At 52.6% G+C, this 16,325-nt stretch overlaps 1 protein-coding gene across 1 annotated transcript; it reads right to left on the reverse strand.

The window, feature by feature from the left end:
- Positions 1-4,279: 4,279 nt before the first annotated feature.
- BAIAP2L2 (BAR/IMD domain containing adaptor protein 2 like 2) lies at positions 4,280-15,629 on the reverse strand. Its single transcript, XM_066184659.1, has 14 exons — positions 15,529-15,629; positions 14,525-14,600; positions 14,156-14,242; positions 13,012-13,073; positions 12,652-12,723; positions 11,938-12,054; positions 11,420-11,566; positions 10,801-10,953; positions 10,221-10,362; positions 9,210-9,435; positions 8,238-8,309; positions 7,734-7,914; positions 5,885-5,925; positions 4,280-5,039 (listed from the first exon to the last, which is right to left on the reverse strand). The coding sequence occupies exons 1-14, from the start codon at positions 15,565-15,567 to the stop codon at positions 4,964-4,966; spliced, it is 1,491 nt and encodes a 496-aa protein (XP_066040756.1). The 5' UTR covers positions 15,568-15,629; the 3' UTR covers positions 4,280-4,963.
- Positions 15,630-16,325: the final 696 nt, after the last annotated feature.

The raw sequence follows: 16,325 nt of genomic DNA on the forward strand, positions 1-16,325 counted from the left end.
CCTCCCCACCATCAGGGGCCAGGTTTCCAAAATAGGTGAAGGGGGAGTGCACAAAAAAACGGTGGTTATTTGCATGCCAGAGAGATTAGGGCTCTGTACATACACAGAGGAGCCGGAACAAAGCCTAAGTGGGGAGAAGGAGGGAATTAGAGGGGACGTCTTATGAATTGCTCTCAGGGCTCTTAAGCTGCCCAGGAATTTTCCTCCAGCTGGCTGCTATGGGTATGTTTTTCATTTCTCCCTTGGGTGCCGGGTCTCTGCCCCTTTCAGCACCACTGGCCACAGTTTCTTGGTCAGCTAGGATTATCTTCACACCTGTATGCAAAGCCATCACTGGACCTAGACTACAGATGCTCCCAAGTAGATCAGACAGGCATTCTCCATACCTGAGCTGGGCTTTTTTGGGTCCAGTTTGTCTCCGATCACTGCCTTGCTGGCAACACACTCCTAACAAGGGTCTGCTCTCCTGCCCGGCTCTCTTGGCTGAAGGACTGCAAGATGGCAGCAGTGTCCTCATCTCCTGGCACCAGCAGTTGTGGGAAATGCCAGGAGTCACATACTGACTAGAGAGTGCCAAGGGGACAGGGACTGTCTTATGGATGTGACATATCATAGCTAGAACCTGGGAATTTTGGATCTGGGTGCATTTCTCAAGGAAGTCCTTGCTCTTGGTGTTCTCCAAGCAAAGGGGCTGAGTTGAACTGATTCCCATAGTTGCTGTTGCTCTGAATGTCAGAAAAGTGCAAATCCTTTAGACAAAAGTGTGGATGGCACAAGCTGGGGCAGAGCCCAGGCAGAGGGCCCTTACTTGGCAGGAGTGGTCCTACCCAAGAGCCACCCTCAGCCATACCCCTCCTTCCCCTCTCCAGGGGGCCTTTGCTTCTGAAAACAGAGTGCAGCACTCAGATGCCTGCCACCACCATGGGTCCCTGAAGCAGAGTTCCCCAAACTTTCAGGATGCTGTAAGCCACAAAAAAAAAAAAAAAAAAAAGAAAGAAAAAAAAAAAAAGAAAAAAAAAAAAGGAGCTGAATCTGACTCTGAGCATGGATTGGGGCAAGTCTCTGGATGGCTGTTTCCTAGCAGCTCTTGGGCTGAACCTCTGGGGCTGGCACAGGCTACTCTAATCTCTCCCCCCCAACCCAAGTCTCAAGGGACTGTGGCAAGGGACAGAGGCATGAACTGAAAGCAGGGGCCTATAAAGATTTTAAGGCAAGGAATCACTATAAGGAAAAAAAATAGTTATACAGTCTCCAGCTACCCATATCTCCCCCACCTCACCCTTACTGGTGTTTTCTGGATCACTGGCACCCTGACAGCCAGACTGAATAGCCTCACTCAGTTTCTGCTATTTTGCCCACTGTTCCTGTGTCAGCTCCAGCTGATTGACAAGCTAGATCCAGTTGTACAAAAGGTGACTTGCTGCCAAGGCACAGTGATTTCTCAATCAGAGCTGGTGCTCCACCACTGCACCATCTTCTGCATGTAGCTACTTCAAGTAAGAGCTGCCACCAAACTGCAGCCTGAGACTTTTTATCCAAGCCCCTCTCCCAGCCTTTTCTTGAGCTCATCCTGCACTACAAATTAAATTAATCAATCAAACCATTGCAATCCATCTTTCCCTCCATCCTGCCACTCCCTGCCAGCATCCTAGCAAGAAAATACTTGTCTGTCTCTGACATGCTCTCAAGAGATTTTGTAGCACTGCTGTCAGTGATGAGCCCATGGCATAGGATTTTGAAAAGAACATTCGACAAATATATCTGTGAGTACTTGTCTGAGTTTGGAGCTGGAGGGCACCTCTGCAGGAGCCGCTTGCCCAGTGCTACAGAACTGTATAGCAAAGCATGAAGAAAGCACTTTGGCCTGCCTACAGCTAGATGTTGACTGAAAAAATGAGGGGCAGCAGAGGAGCTCTCATCTGTGGAGATGCCTCCAAGGCAAATATGCCATAGCACACCTCTGCTGGAGATTTATCCCAGCTGTGAGCCAGGCAGTTTAGAGGTGCCTTGTTCCTAACACCATGACACACGTCTGCTCACAGCAGCATGCAGAGGTCACACCACACACTCTGCACCTGCCTTTGCACACTCTGCAGCTCACTATCATTTGGTTTCCAGTTAAGGAGCTTTATTCACAGGTAAAAACACCATGTGTGAGTTCACATGCACCTAAAAGCTCATCAGCATGGGCACCTGCCCTTCCCCATGCATCACAGGAAGGTGGACCAGAGCAGGCACTGCCACAGAACTTGCTGCAGGTGGTTGCAAGAAGACTTGCACTGACACCAGGAGGCACAAGCCCAGGCTGGAAGGGTGAAGATCACAGCAGGTTCAGCTGTGGGTGCCAGTCTCTGGACACACACAGAGCACAGTGCAGCCAGTGCTGGATAATGCCCAGAAAATCCCCACTGTGCCAGACAAGCTGCACCTACAAGGGTCCACATAAATGCTCTTAGTGCCTCCATGCAGTACAGATGGGGTGGGGAGTCTATTGAATGCAAGGGCCACGATTCATGCCACCAGCCTCTCCAACCCACAACAACCCGGGAAAGCATTTGTTGGAGAATTAAATGAGTGCAGGCCCAGGATGAATTGTCCTATTGGCTGCTGGAGCAAGGGTGCAAGCATCCCTCCACACTACTGACCTGTGCAACGAAACAATGACCTCCCAAGAACAAGCTGAGGGTTGAGCAGATCCGTCAGCAGCACTTCCTTCCCCACTGGCTGGCACTTCCCGGCTGTGGATGAGGGTGCCTGGTTAGATGATCCTGCTGGATCTTTTCTCCATGGTGGGCACAGGACAATGCCTGCAGAAATCTAGCACCTGTCGAGCAGTCTCTTGTGCTCCACTTCTTCCTTCGGAGCAGCTACGTCCTCACAAGACAGCTAATCCCCCTCTCAGCTTGCTTCCCTCCAGTTCCAGTTGATGCACAGCAAAGCTGTCTGTGGCAGATAAGGGGGGACACCGTCTGTGGGGCACCCTCTTGCCTCCTGTGGGTGCAAGTAGTGTCCCACGGCACTCCCAGTGTGGATGTGGGTCAGGAGCTGCTTATGGTTTCAGATCGGCGGAGACCAGCGGGCGCTGAGCGGGCAGAAAGCACTTCTCCACTTTTAAGAGGCTTTTCCAGCCAATGGGGACTAGGTGGCTGCCTGCCACAGCCCGAATCCCCTGGTAATCCCGCTGTCCAGGGTCTCCTTGCATTTTCCCCAGCAGAGCGGGGCAGGCTGGCTGGGGTAGATTCAGTTGGAGGAATCAAGACAGGAAAAAGCAGAGTTAGGGTGAGGGGTGTTGGGTGCTGGGGATAGCAAGGATGCTGGGGAGGGAGGCAGTGGAGGAGGATACCATGTGCACATGATTCAGTTAGGGGCAAAACAGGTGAAGCAGCTGCTTTTGAAACTTCCTCAACTGGCAGTCACAATGGAGAAGCAGTGGCATGGTTTTGCAGGGCATGTGCCCAGCAGAGAAGTGAGACAAGGTGGAGCAGCCAAGGAGTTGCTGCCAGCCATGGCTCAAACTGCCAGATCCTGCCCACTCTGGGCAGCCCAATAACCTCCCCTCAAAAACAACCCCCCCAGTGGGCTGACTCACAGAAGGAGGTCTGGCAGGCACTGGGGACAAGCCAGTAGCTGGCCACACGTGGGGGAACTCTTTTACTTCCAGGGAGGGGGCTGGGGCTCAGCCCAGGTGGTGTTTTGGGGAGGAAAAGGCCTGGGCTGTAAACCCCTGAAGGCCCTCAGCAGCAGGGGGGCTGCGGGGCCTTGGCCACACTCACAGCCAGGGTTTAATGTCTATTAATAAGGTTAATCAGCTAAGCCCTGGCCATCGCTAGAGCTCCATCCCTCACTCACACTGCCTCTCCCGTGAGGCCTCCCCCAGCACACATAGGGTATTCCCAGATTGGTAAGGCCCCCACAGGCCTTGAGAAAATGTTCTTCTCCTGCCCTGAGCAACCCTGGGGTGCCCAGGGCACGTGTTACAGCAGTGGGTGAGGAGAAAGTGGCCATGGGTCCTTGTTGCCCTCCAGCCACAGGACAGACAGGGGGGCTCAGGGACAGCCAACAATGGGCAGTGCAACCCTCCTGGTGCCCTCCACATCTACCCCAGACCCCTGGGCTGGTGGCTGCCCCATCCAGACTCACGGCACTGCAGTGTCCAACACCACAACTGTGGGCAGCTATCCTGGCTCCAGTGCTGGTGGGGAGCGCCTGTCCTCCTCCCCCTGCACCGTGTGACTGAGGTGATGTCCCAGCCACTGAAATAGACACAGAAGATGCATTCTCCATTTTATTTTTAAAACCCCATATATTTTCCACAGGACAGTACATGAAGGAATAGGGCAGTGGTGCTGGACATTGTGACCTGCCCCTGCCTTGCCCCAGCACTGCCCAGCAAGGTATGGGGCTACACCTGGGGTGAGAAGGAGTAGGTGCTGCTACAAATGGACACAGTTGTCAAAGGGGCCAAGACCAGACCCTGTCAGCTGGACCACATCACTGGAAGCCTTCTGGTAGCCTTCTCTTTTGGGGTTCATTCTTCTGGTGGCAAAGGAACTGTTTGGTGAGAGTTGTCTCTGCCCACAGCAGGGATAACAAAGCTTCACCTTCAACATCCCAACAGCACTGCCCTGGCTGCAGATGATCTTAGCCAGCCCACCTTCAGCATCATCCCCTCTCCCAGACCACCAGCACCAATAACACCAGACTGCTCCCTCCCACTCAAGCAGAGTAACACCGCAAGGGGAGGGAAGCAAGGATCAATCCAGAAAGGGCAGCAGAGTTCTGCTTCTGGCTAAAGCACACCAGACGCCCAGGTGAGATGGGTCCCATTGTCCCGGAGGTATGGGAGGGGAAAAGAGAGTTCACTCCATGAGTGGTAGCACTAGGTTGCTGCCCAGCTGGAGATCACAGCATTATCACTTCTCCTCCTTCTCTGCTGAAATTCTTCACTGCCCACGGCCCTGTTTCATCGGATGATGGGTGCCGAGCGGTCATTGGTGACTGTGGGGCGCAGCTTGACTGTGGCAAAGGGGTTGGTACCTCTGGAATGGTAAAGGAAACAGGCGGCTGTCAGAAAGTCTGAAAATGCCATGCAGGGATCTCTGTGACCCAGCAAACACTGCTTAGTCCTGTTGCAACTAGCTCCATGCCGAGGTGGAGAGTGTGGTAAAGCTCATTCCTGATTATGTTTTCTCCAACCTTAACATACCCTGCTGCACATTCTTATGTTGTTCCCCTTGGGCTCTTCTGAGGGCTTCTCACCCTCCCTCTTCCAAAGGATGAAGAAGGGACACTAGCACATGGCTGTCCTTCATGATAGCACTCTACACTTGTAGAGTGTACACTGGCCCTCCAAGCAAGGAGTCGGGGAGCAGAAAAAGGCCACAGCACCACACCAGAAACATGGAGACACCAACCTAGCTGCAGGGGGATGAAAACCAGGGATTTATGGCAAGACTCATCTCCACAGACCTGACTCATCAGAACTCAAAACCACGTTCTTTTATGCCTCAGCCCTTTCCATATGCCTCAGCCCTTTCCAGGCAGGCACAGATGCACAGTCGTGTAGCTCCACACTCAGGCTGCAAGCTGCTATTGTGACCCTTCCAGGATGGATGGGAAGGAACACGTGGGTCTGCACATGCGTTCAGGGTGCTCAGGTCCTACTTCATTTTATCTGAGTTAGGATAGGACATTCCCAGTCAGCAGAGGCCAGAATGGACCACCTCTGTCTCCTGTCCTGGAAGGTAGGCTGTGCATTGCTTTTCCCCAGAGACTTCCTTGTTCCTCCCACATTTGATAATCCAAAAGATTAAATAATAATAGCATTGCAATAATACTCCTCTCTGTCAGATGATTCAAGAGCAGATTTCCCCATCTTACTCACCGTGGGAAAAGTTCAGGGGGCTGGTCAAATACTCCTGATTTCTGCAGTGAAAAGAAAAGCAGCAGTGAGGAATCTGGAGTGGGGAGTGGAGAGAAAAAACTAGGGCAGGAGACACTGCACACATGGAGGAAGATTTCACAAAACGCTTAGGTGAGTTAGGAGTGCAAGTCCTCTTAACAGGGCTCTGACTCCTTATTCATTCCAGCTTTGCAAAAGTCCACGAATTCCCCACTGTAGATAATATCCTAAATTTTGTTGTGGGGGTTTGTCCCTACACTGCAGGTTCCTTACTCCCCTAGGACACCTTCCTTTGTTTTGAGGAAGAAAGGAGATTACTCAGATTCCCAAAATGTCATATCTGAAGAGCACAGCAAACAGTGACAGTCTGAGCTACATTTCACTCTCCAGCGCAGCCAGAGATGCCCCTTCATATTGTCCACACATCCTGGCAAAAAGTCTGTCATCCATGCCCTCATGTGCTTCCTGCATCCATGGGGAGCTCCAGAGCTGTATCTACCTACACTACTCCATATATTACTTAGAGGTGGACAAACCTGATGGACAGTTGGACCTAGGCCCTGTGGCCCATATTCTTGGTCAGTTAAAGTACTTATTCTGACCTGCTAAAATACTCTGGTGGCAGACAGGAAAGCCACATGTGGCTATCTGGGGTACAGTTGGGAAGTCAAACCCATTTGTTTGTGGCTCAGCTGGGGGTTGTCTTGGGCATACATTTAAAGCAAGGCTGAGTCTTTCCCAATTAATCTTTCCCTCCTTTCTAGTGAGGTTCCACCCTCTGCCATGCTACTCCAAATGCTGCACACAATTCATGAGTCCATCCCAGGACTATCCCTACACCCTAGCCCTGGGACAGGATGAAAACCCAGTGACCCAGAGGGACAGAAAGGCTGCAGAGGCTGTTCCCCTGTGTTGTGCAGCCTGACGCTACCTGAAACCACTGAGCAGGACATAAAGGGAAAAAAAGAATAATTAAATGTTGCAGTTTTTAGTTCTTTGAGACATCCAATTGCTTGCAACCTTGCACTGGCCTGGAACCAGTGACCATGGGAAAGGTTTTCCAGCCCTCTGTGAGGCTGAGCAAGTAATGCCCCATGGGCAGCACTGTTCTTACCTCCCCCAGGTCCTCACCTTTAACTTGGTTCTCTCCTGACTATTCCCTACTGCTGGAAGCAATAAGTGCAGGACTTCCTTCTCAGTATGCCATCCATAAAACCATGGGTTGGACACAACTTGTTCTAAGGCTCTCAAAAATAGCTGTGCCCTCAGCCTTTGCTCCCAGCTTTTCCCAACCCTAGCTGTGACTTTAAGCCAACCCTCGTCTGAATTTAAAAGAGGAATACTATGAAACTCCTCTCCATTCTCTGAAAGGAGAAGGATGGCATCTCTGTTAGCTGGTCACCCACTCCCAGACCAGCCTGGTCACTCCATGGTCCTACTATTAGCAGAAAGAAGTGCTGCCCTGGAGCCACCAGAAATCAGGCTGGGAGGTCATGGAGAAAAGGACTGAACTGAAGGGTCCCTGGTGAGCAAAAAGAGAGAGAAATGAGAAGGGCAGGGGCAAGCAGTCCCTTGGGGGAGCAAAGCCAGGCACAGAGGATCTGCACACAACAAGAAGACTGGCAGGGGTCATCAGACAAGGTGGCATGTGAACAGACTGGATGAGAAAGACTGGTGCTAACAAGACTCAGGAAATCAGCAGGTCCCTTCACCAACATCTGAAAGGTGATTTTCTGTCTCTTCTGGCCAAAGCAGAAAATGTGTGCCTTGGAGGATTAGTCAGATATGGCCCACTTCACACACACCTGCCAGTCACTGCTCCTGCACTCACCTTGGAGCCAGAATTGACTGGGGTGACCACCCCACTCTGGTGACTGCTGGCACCCACTGAGAGGGGAGGTGGGTTCGGCAAGCTGGGCTGGGCAGCAACAGGCCAGTAATTGCCGGAGGACGGAGTGTTGGGATGGTCCAGGATGTCATCCATACTGTGGCTGCTTCGCAGTGGGAAGGACCTGAGCAAGAGGAGAAGACAGTGAGGTGGGAGTCAAAGAGCAAGGATCAAGGAGCAGCACAGGTGCTAGCACAATATGGGATGTCTCTGAAGGAAATACATGTGTCTTGGACCAAGCCAGTTGCAAGAACTTTGAGATGATGTTGCACATCTTATGGGAGCTGCCTAGGGAAGCCTGCGAGATCCCAGGGCAGGATGAGGCTCTTGGCAGGTTCTCCAGCAAGGGAGCCCTGCAGCTCTCCATGGGGCACTCTCTAAGCAATTACCCCACTGGCATTTGTGGTGTACCAAGAACTCCTGCCTGGCCAATTGCCATCCTTTTACCTGGTGTCTGGCTCTTCCATCTCCCTCGTATTCTCCAAAGGCTTGACATAAGCTTCAGGGAACCAGCCACACCTAGGGCACAGGAACAGAGACAAATGAGGTCCAGGCAACCATGGTTCGTGGTTCTTCAGATCCAGTTGCCAAACACTTCTGACCTGCACCCATCCTTCACATCAATCAAGCTACATTTGCCACCACCATATGTAACAGGGTTCCTGCACTTCTTTCACCCATAGGTGGGGCACGGGTTATCATGGGACAGACCTTGAGCTTGGAGCAGGGCTTGCTTATCTTGGGACCTGTGCAAAACCTGTGCTCCTGGGAGTAATGTTGGTGCAATCCAGCAAGAGACACTCCAACCAACCGCAGTCACAGGAAGCTGTGGAAAACTTGTCCATAGATTTTACAGCGGCTCCACTCCAGAAACAGCTGCCCAAAGAAAGGCACTGCTTTTGTTCATCTCACATCTGTGAGCATTCCTGCAGACCACATCCTGTGTGGAACAGGGCAGGCTTTACACACAGATGTTAGCTGGCAGTGCCACAGGGAGTAAGTGCTGGGTGCAGCAGTTTCCATGCCCAGCCTGTGCTGGAGGCTGTGGCAGCAGTTGCAGCATGAGCTAAGAAACGCCAGGCCTCTCAGGTAACTCCAGCAGTTCACGGTCCTGAGATGGATCCCATGACAGGAATCACTCAGTCATGCAATCCAGGAGCCACTGCATCCCTGGCTCTTCCACCTAAAGCTCCTGGAGATTTCTCAGGCAGCCCATCCACACCAGCCCTGCCACACTGCATCTTCTTGGCATGGAGAGCCCCCATCACTGAAGATACAGTGTTGTCCCACTGAGATGGTGGGACACAGTGCCCAGGCCACATCCGGAGGTGAGGGGGGTGATAATTTTGGGCTCAACCCTTCCAGCTCCACACTCAACAAGCCTGCATCTGGCCAATTTACAGCAGCAGAGTCACGTACGTGGATGAGCCCTCCAGTTTGCCATAGAGCCAGCCATTCTGCGCCTCCAGCATCAGCACTGTGATGACATCCCCAGGCTCAAACCGCAGTAGGGTCCGGTTGGCACCCGTCGTGTGGGGCACAATGGCCTGAACTCTTGTTGTGCCACTCCTCTTTCTGCCCTCGCTGCCGCTGCTGGCCTCGCCAAAGGAACCGGAACGGGATGTACGGCCCGTAGGAAGCAAACCTGTGGGGAGGCATCCCAAGGGTCTGGCTGGAGTCTGGCATCCTCCTGCAAGACCCACACTGCCTCAAAGGGACCAGTGCTTTCCCAGTCAAGTAATTACTCTAGTGGAGGAGCAGATAGCCTTTCAGGGAGAGGGCAAAGCCTGTCACGTGAAAAGCAGGGTAAGCACCCTGCAGGAGACAATCAACTCAAGCAAACACATTTGTTTTGCACTGTGTCCTCTTTGGCCAAATGCCTAGAGCATAAGCACTGCACGCCCTGGCTGATGCCCTCCCTGCCTGACAGTCCTCTTCCTGACCTGCTAGAGCTACAGATTATTTGGGTAATTTCTCTCTCTCCCTGTCCTTTTTAAACTTCTTTTAAAAACTTTAAGCTGAAATTTCTCAGGAAGGAAAAGCAGGTGTGTCATGGGTTAAGTGGCTGGGTTTCATAGGTTAAGTTAATATTTAATCTGGTAGTATGAGAGAAGGTGCTTTACTAAAATGAAAATTCTAGCAAGAACCAGTTCTTGTAGTTCAAGGAGCCTTGAAAATTGTACATTCATAGGTTCCCTGCCTCACACAGCCTGACCTTGCCTTGGATGGACTCTGCCCTGAAGGCTGAGCTCACCCAGTTCAGCCTTGCCCTCTACAGCTCCCATAGGCACAGTCCTCTCACCATGCCCAGGAATGCATCTGAGGTCTGGTGGTCTGATAGAGTGGTGATCCCTTCCCAAACCCAACCCTCTTCTCAGGGAGCTCCAACCCGTGTCTCCCCACAGCACTGCTCCCAGATCTGGATCATACTGGCTGCTGATGGAGTCCTCCGCAGTGGCCGCCTGGGAGACTCTGGCTGAGGAGACATTCTCATTTCTGGTGCGTCCGGAGAGAAGATGCTGGATCTACTCCCAGTCAAAGAAGAAGTAAAGTCCCCAAGGGGTCTCTGGGACTGTTGGAAAGAAAGCGGGCTGAACACACATTCACAAAGGCTGTGTTAGGCAGGAGATGCTCTAAGAGGTATGCAGTCCCTCTTAGAAAGCCAAACTCAGCACATTCCTCCACAAAGGCTACTCTTCCTCTTGGCCAGAAAAGGCCACTGGACCTGGACAAGGCAGCAAGCACCATGGTTGGCCAAGCAGCCATGGTTATCTGCACTGCAGCCTCACCACCAACGAACCATTGAATATTTTGAGTTGAAAGGAACCTTTAAAGGTCATCCAGTCCAACTGCGTGCAATGAGCAGGGATGTCTTCAATCAGATCAAGTTTCTCACAGCTCATTTCAACCTGACCTTGAATGTTTCCAAGGATGGGGCATCCACCACCTCTCTGGGCAACCTGTTCCAGTATTTCGCCAAACAGGGTTAAGCTGTCTGTGGGCTCCTCACCATCTCAAGGTGGGTGGGCGTGAGCCGTCCTGATGGATACCCCTGGCCATGGGAGGCTGAGAGCAGCCCCTGTGAGTGGCTGTTGGAGGGGTTACGGCTGGCTTCCAGCTGCTCCTTCCAACGTGGTGCCTTGGTCTGGATCATGCTCCGAGCCTGGGGAGAAAGAGAGAAGAGGGGGTGATGGACAGGGCACACCAGCTACAGAGGAAGCCTAGGGCTTACACACACAGTACAGACCAGGTCCTCCCACAACTGGGCTTGTGGGAACAGGCAAACAGCTCACTGCAGGCAGGAATTTCCAGGATGGCACCCTCCAGCAGAGATTCCGTGGTACCAAAGACCCTGCTATAAACACCTACAGCACCCTTCCCTCCATCAGTCACATACCCAACTAAGCTCATGCCAGCACCCTCCTCAGCCCCAGACATGTTCTCCCAGCCTAGTACAGCCAGCTTGAACCTCACAGAAAGAACCAAAATAGTTTCCTGCCCAGTCCATGCACAGATGCATCCTTCACCTAAGGGATGGCTCAGCCCTGGCTCCCTCCTGCCTGCATGCTCTGCCTCCAGCCCTCCTGTCTGCTCCCCCAGCTCTGCTCCCCAGTATGCCAGGGCTGTACCCTGCTGTAAAACTGGAGGAGAGTGTTGTAGAGCATCTGGTGCTTTTCAGCCAGGAAGCGGTAGCGACGTTTCTCCTCCAGCTCAGCCTCCCTCTGGCTCTCAGAGACGAACACCTGCATTTCCGAGCGCAGTCGGATCACATTCTCCTGCGTCACAGGGAAAAAAGGGAGGAAGTGATCAGTAAAAATCCAGCAGAGTGGACTCAGGAGAAGGGTTGGAAGGGGTCATCATGTCTATCAGCTTCCCAGTCCACTTGCAGTGCTGGAGCAGTAGAGAGGAGCTAGAGCAGAGTCCTTGCTTCTTGAGAGCTCCTAAATGAGGAAAGGGGCTTGGCAGGAGTGAGTATCACAGGTCAGTAGCACCCTAAGGATTAGGAGTTTCCTACTTTCCAGATAAGCTTTCTGCCTTTTGAACATTGGGGCAACCCCTTGGCTAAGGCTGCTGAGAAATCAGCCCTGGCTCCCAAGAAATCATCCAGTTCTTATTACCAACTCCCCTTCTTGCAATCACCGCTTACCTTCATCTCCCGGGCATTTTTGTCACGAGCCCTCTCCATTCTCCACAGCTCTGCCATGCACTTATCCAGGTTGGTTGCTCTTCGCTGGTACTCCAGCTCATATTGCTTCTGGCTCTCCTGCCAGAGAGAAACCAGGCTCAGAAAGGAACCAGAGACCCAGCCACACTGTGAGGCAGAAAGGGTCCTTCTCTGATGGGTGCTTGGACATCTGAGTCCACCTGCAATCAGGCTTCCCCTGTACCTCTTATAAAAAGTCTTTATTTGCCTTTCTAAACAGCTCAAGAGTGCTGATGAATCTCCAGATCTCAGAAGCAAGGACTGGCACCCAGCTGCCCCAGCACTGGATCCCTCTATCTTCCTTGGTGACACTACCCACCAGCACGGCCAGCTGGGCCATGGCAGCACAGGACCCACAGACAGGCAGAGCCTGTGGTTTAGAGAAGCTGGGAACTCTGCTTTTGAAATGCTGAGTCTCTTAGCCCTGCTGAAGCATTTGGCAAGTTCCATTGCACAAAGAACAGCCACCTGCCCTCTAGCTCTCAGCTAAAACGAATCAGCTGAACAAAGGGAGTTTGTTCCATGATGGGGGAAGGTAAGATGCCCTATCTCCTGAGAAGAATCACAGAAACACCTCAAGTGTTGAAGCGAAAACCCTTGGGTGAAGGAGAGAGGGAAACAGAAGAGCTGAGGAGCAGAAGGGAGTTCATCACGTACACTGATAAACTGCACATCCATTTTGCTGTTCTTCTCCATGTGCTGCAGCAGGTCCACGTGGAAGGTCTGAGCCTGAAAGAGGCGAAGGAGCCATCACCTCTATCTCTTCACCATAGGGCATGTTGCATGCACTGTGATAAGGGGTGGCTCATAAAATGTGCTGAGCAAGTGACTCACAGCCAGGCTCTGGGCATGCCAGCCCTGTAACCCTCCTCTGCCACATGCAGCAGGGAGGCAGGCACCTCACTGCAGGCATGTGTGAGGGCAGCTGATGGGGTGAGTATGGTAAATGCTGATAAGCTGTGTTTAAGGAAATCACTTTATTCTCCACCTCCACCAGCCCTTGGGAAAACCACTCACCACAACTTCCAAATCAGAGCTCAGTAGTCTCTGCGTGTCAGACATCTGCATCAGAATTTCACCTTCGGGGGAAAAAGACAGGAGAAGGTGAAAAAGTCCTGTAGCCATTTTCTCGTGTGCCCAAGGAGGCAGACCAGCAGCATGCAGCTCGGGCTGATGATACACAGCTGTGAAAGTCCAAGAGATATCACAGGGCACTGCTCTCTGCACCCCAGTAGCCTTCCTTCCCAGGCACTGCCAGCGCAGGGCTACTCCAGCCCCCGTGGTTGCTGGACCAGTGCTCTGCTACAGCCCCAGGTGTTAGCAGGCAGCCTTGCCTCTGCCATGGGCTCTGAGTGCTGGGTTTTGGCCCTGCCACAGCCCCTACAAGTCCCATTTCTAACCCCAATGGCTTCCCAGCTGCAGTGCAGATTTCTGGCTGTCCTATGGGAAGGCAGCTCCAGCACCTGCTCCAATGCTGTGCATGGTCCCGCTTCACTGGTGTTGGCATTATGAAACCAGGAAAGGAAGAGACTGATGACAGGGAGCAGAGGAGCTAGCTGGGAGGTGCAGATGACAAAAAGAGTCTGCAGAAGGGGCACATCTGCTAGAAGCTTCATTCTAAAATGTCTAGCAGTGGAGCAGTTGCCTGACCACGTTTTCAGCAGTTGCCGCCAGACTGCAGAGTTATTTACACTGCTAAGTATGAGTCTCTCAGCCCCAAGCTGCCATTCCAGCCAGTTGCAGACTCGGGAGGAGAAAACCCCATGAGTTGTTGTCAGTGTGTGCTCCCTAGCTTTTCCCTCACACCTCCAAGGAGGAGAAAAACGCTTCCTCCACAATGAAAGTTTCATCTCTGGAGGCAGGATGCCTCAACAGGGACTGGTTTCTGTGAGAGGTCCATCACTGGAGGTCCATCACAGGAGCTGAGTATACTAGTGGTCTCAGAGAGATACAGGGAAGAGTGCTGGAACTGTGAGAAATATTCAAGGACACACAGTAAATTTGACTGTCATCACCTGGACAGGGCCTGTTACAGAGAGACACCATTCAGAGGAGGTGTCTTTCTTGCCCCAGTACCTGGAAATGGACCAACTAAGAGAGGTCAAAAAATTGTAACTGTGGCTCACCACAGGAGAGAAGATGATGTGCAAGAGAGCCTTACCCAGCATGTGTGAGGTGGAACTCTGCAGTGCTTGCTCCCCAATCTTCTCAATTGCCTTAAAATACACTTCAGCTGCTTTGGATAATGCTGTGGGGAGAGGAGAGGGGTGGTAAGGGTCTGGCCTGCCTTCCCACCATCACCAGCTCCAGCAAGCAGCACATATAACAGTCACCTCCTGGTGCTTTGCCTATAAAGGCACCCCATCTCTCCCCATCAGCAGTGGGTCCTGGAGCTGAAGAGTGCTTAAGAGCATCTCAGGACATGTCAGAGGCGGCAGACCAGCACCCTTGTCCTGGGTGAGGGGATAGGGGATGCCCAGGCTGGATGCAACACTGATCCACAGCCCTGGCTGTGTGGGACCCCACTCACCGTGGAAGGCACGCAGGTAGTTGTTCCCCAGGTACACCAGGTTCTCCAGCGCAGGGTTGAACTGCTCCAGGATACTCTGTGGCCAGGCAGGAGCGCATTAATGCCATTCTTCCCCATGCCCAGAGACCTCAGGAGGTCAAGACCCCTGTGCTGTGGTTTGGCTGGGTGAGAGCCCCCTCTGGAGCACTGGAATGAAGGCAATGTACAGCCAAGCACAGCCAGCTCCCTGCATCGGGACTGGCTAGCAACTTCAGCTGCCCTTAGCCTTCCCAAGCCAGCCAGGAGAGGAGCTGTGCCAGAGGCAAAGGCAGCCCACTGCAGAGCCAAGTGGTTGCCTAAATGAAGATGCCTTTCTCCCAAGGGCCCACACCTACTGCAGGCAGGGGAGCAGCTGCAAGGGGATCTGAGCAGCCTTTTCCCTCACCCCACAGCCAGCCAGAGGGCCACTGCTTATTATCCAGGCATGAACACAACATTTTCCTGGCCAGGATGTGGTGCACTGCCAGACTAAGCAGCTTAGTAAGAGAAGGGATGGACAACCAGCTTCTCTGCTTTTATTTGCAATTATCAAAGGCATCCATTGACTACAAAGACCAGAGACTGGAGTCAGCAATTCCCCACTTCTGTCAGCCCTTCCCCCTGTTGGTTCAGGACTGATGTGTGTAGGGAAGCATTTAGGATATCAGAGACTCTTTCAAGGGAGGGGCAAAATGGCTGATCAAACATCTTCCTGCCAGCAACCAAGGTGTGTCACCCTTCATGCTCCATGTCCAAACCACTCTGGCTGCCCAGTTCCTCCCCAAATCTGCCCTTAGGAGCAACATCGCCGTCTCCCCCTGCTCCCAAACACAGCCCAGAACCCACAGGAGCTGCTGCAGTACAGCCTGGGAACAGATTCAACCCTCAGTTGTCCACCCAAGGGAGTCTTTGGCAGAAAACACTCATCTCCCACCCCCACGTCTCCCATATGCAGTCAGGAGCAGCCTTAAGATGCCCACACTCACCTTGTAGATGGAGATGGTGGATCTGTAGGACAGATCCATCTCTGGAGCCTATTCAGTCTCCCAGAGAGAAGCAAGGAGCAAAGGAGAGTACAGAGTGCTATTCTGGCCTGGAGGACTCTGTTTCTGCACAGCCAGCTGGATGGAAAGAGCCTGTCACCAGCAAGGAAGGACAGCAGGAAGACAGACGTGGTACAAAGGGAGCACTGATGGAGTTTAATAATTCACCAGCCAATAGGCTGGAACTTGATCTCTGGAAGTAACCAGACTCTGGGGGGGAGAGGAATCTTGCAAGAGCCAGCACGGACATGTGACTGGCTCTTTGCATTATTGATTGCCAGCTTGGTACCCATCTCTGCCTGTCCTGACACCTGCAGCGCCAGCCACCTGCCCGAGTCACTGCCTTATGGCTCACTGCCTCCGGCACTGCCACTGCTACGATGGGGCTTGCTCGGCCCCGCTGTGTTGACCAAGTGAGGCATCTTCAGGTCTCTCTCACACAGGCACCTCGCAAGTCAGGAGATCCCCATCAGCGTGTGATCGCAGGCAGCAAAGAGCAGCAGGCAGGGGGGAACGCAAGGAAAGTTCCACATGAATTTCAGCTCTCCCCTGCCCATATTCCTGCACCCCAGGCTTCAGCCCTCTGGCTTTTAGCCTCCCTCCCACTCCCACTCTCAGTGAAACTCTCCTAACAGCAGGAACAGGCTTCTGTCTGAAACAGGTACACCTCTGGGACCAGCACTGCCATTGTGATTTCTTCTGGCCATATGCCTGGTCTGGGTAGACAGATCAAGCTAAAC

Source organism: Chamaea fasciata, unplaced genomic scaffold (assembly GCF_029207755.1).
Source record: "Chamaea fasciata isolate MVZ Bird 193981 ecotype frontalis unplaced genomic scaffold, bChaFas1.0.hap1 SCAF_5, whole genome shotgun sequence".
In the NCBI taxonomy this organism is placed as follows: domain Eukaryota; kingdom Metazoa; phylum Chordata; class Aves; order Passeriformes; family Sylviidae; genus Chamaea; species Chamaea fasciata.

Bases quoted from the DNA above. Each gene is read 5' to 3' on its own strand.
- BAIAP2L2 (XM_066184659.1), bottom strand. From the start codon at position 15,567: ATGGATCTGTCCTACAGATCCACCATCTCCATCTACAAG. The intron at 10,363-10,800 runs GTGAGGAGCCCA...TCTTTCCAACAG, and splicing joins CGCCCACCCACCTTGAGATG to TCCCAGAGACCCCTTGGGGA. The intron at 5,040-5,884 runs GTGAGTAAGATG...TTACCATTCCAG, and splicing joins CCCCCTGAACTTTTCCCACG to AGGTACCAACCCCTTTGCCA.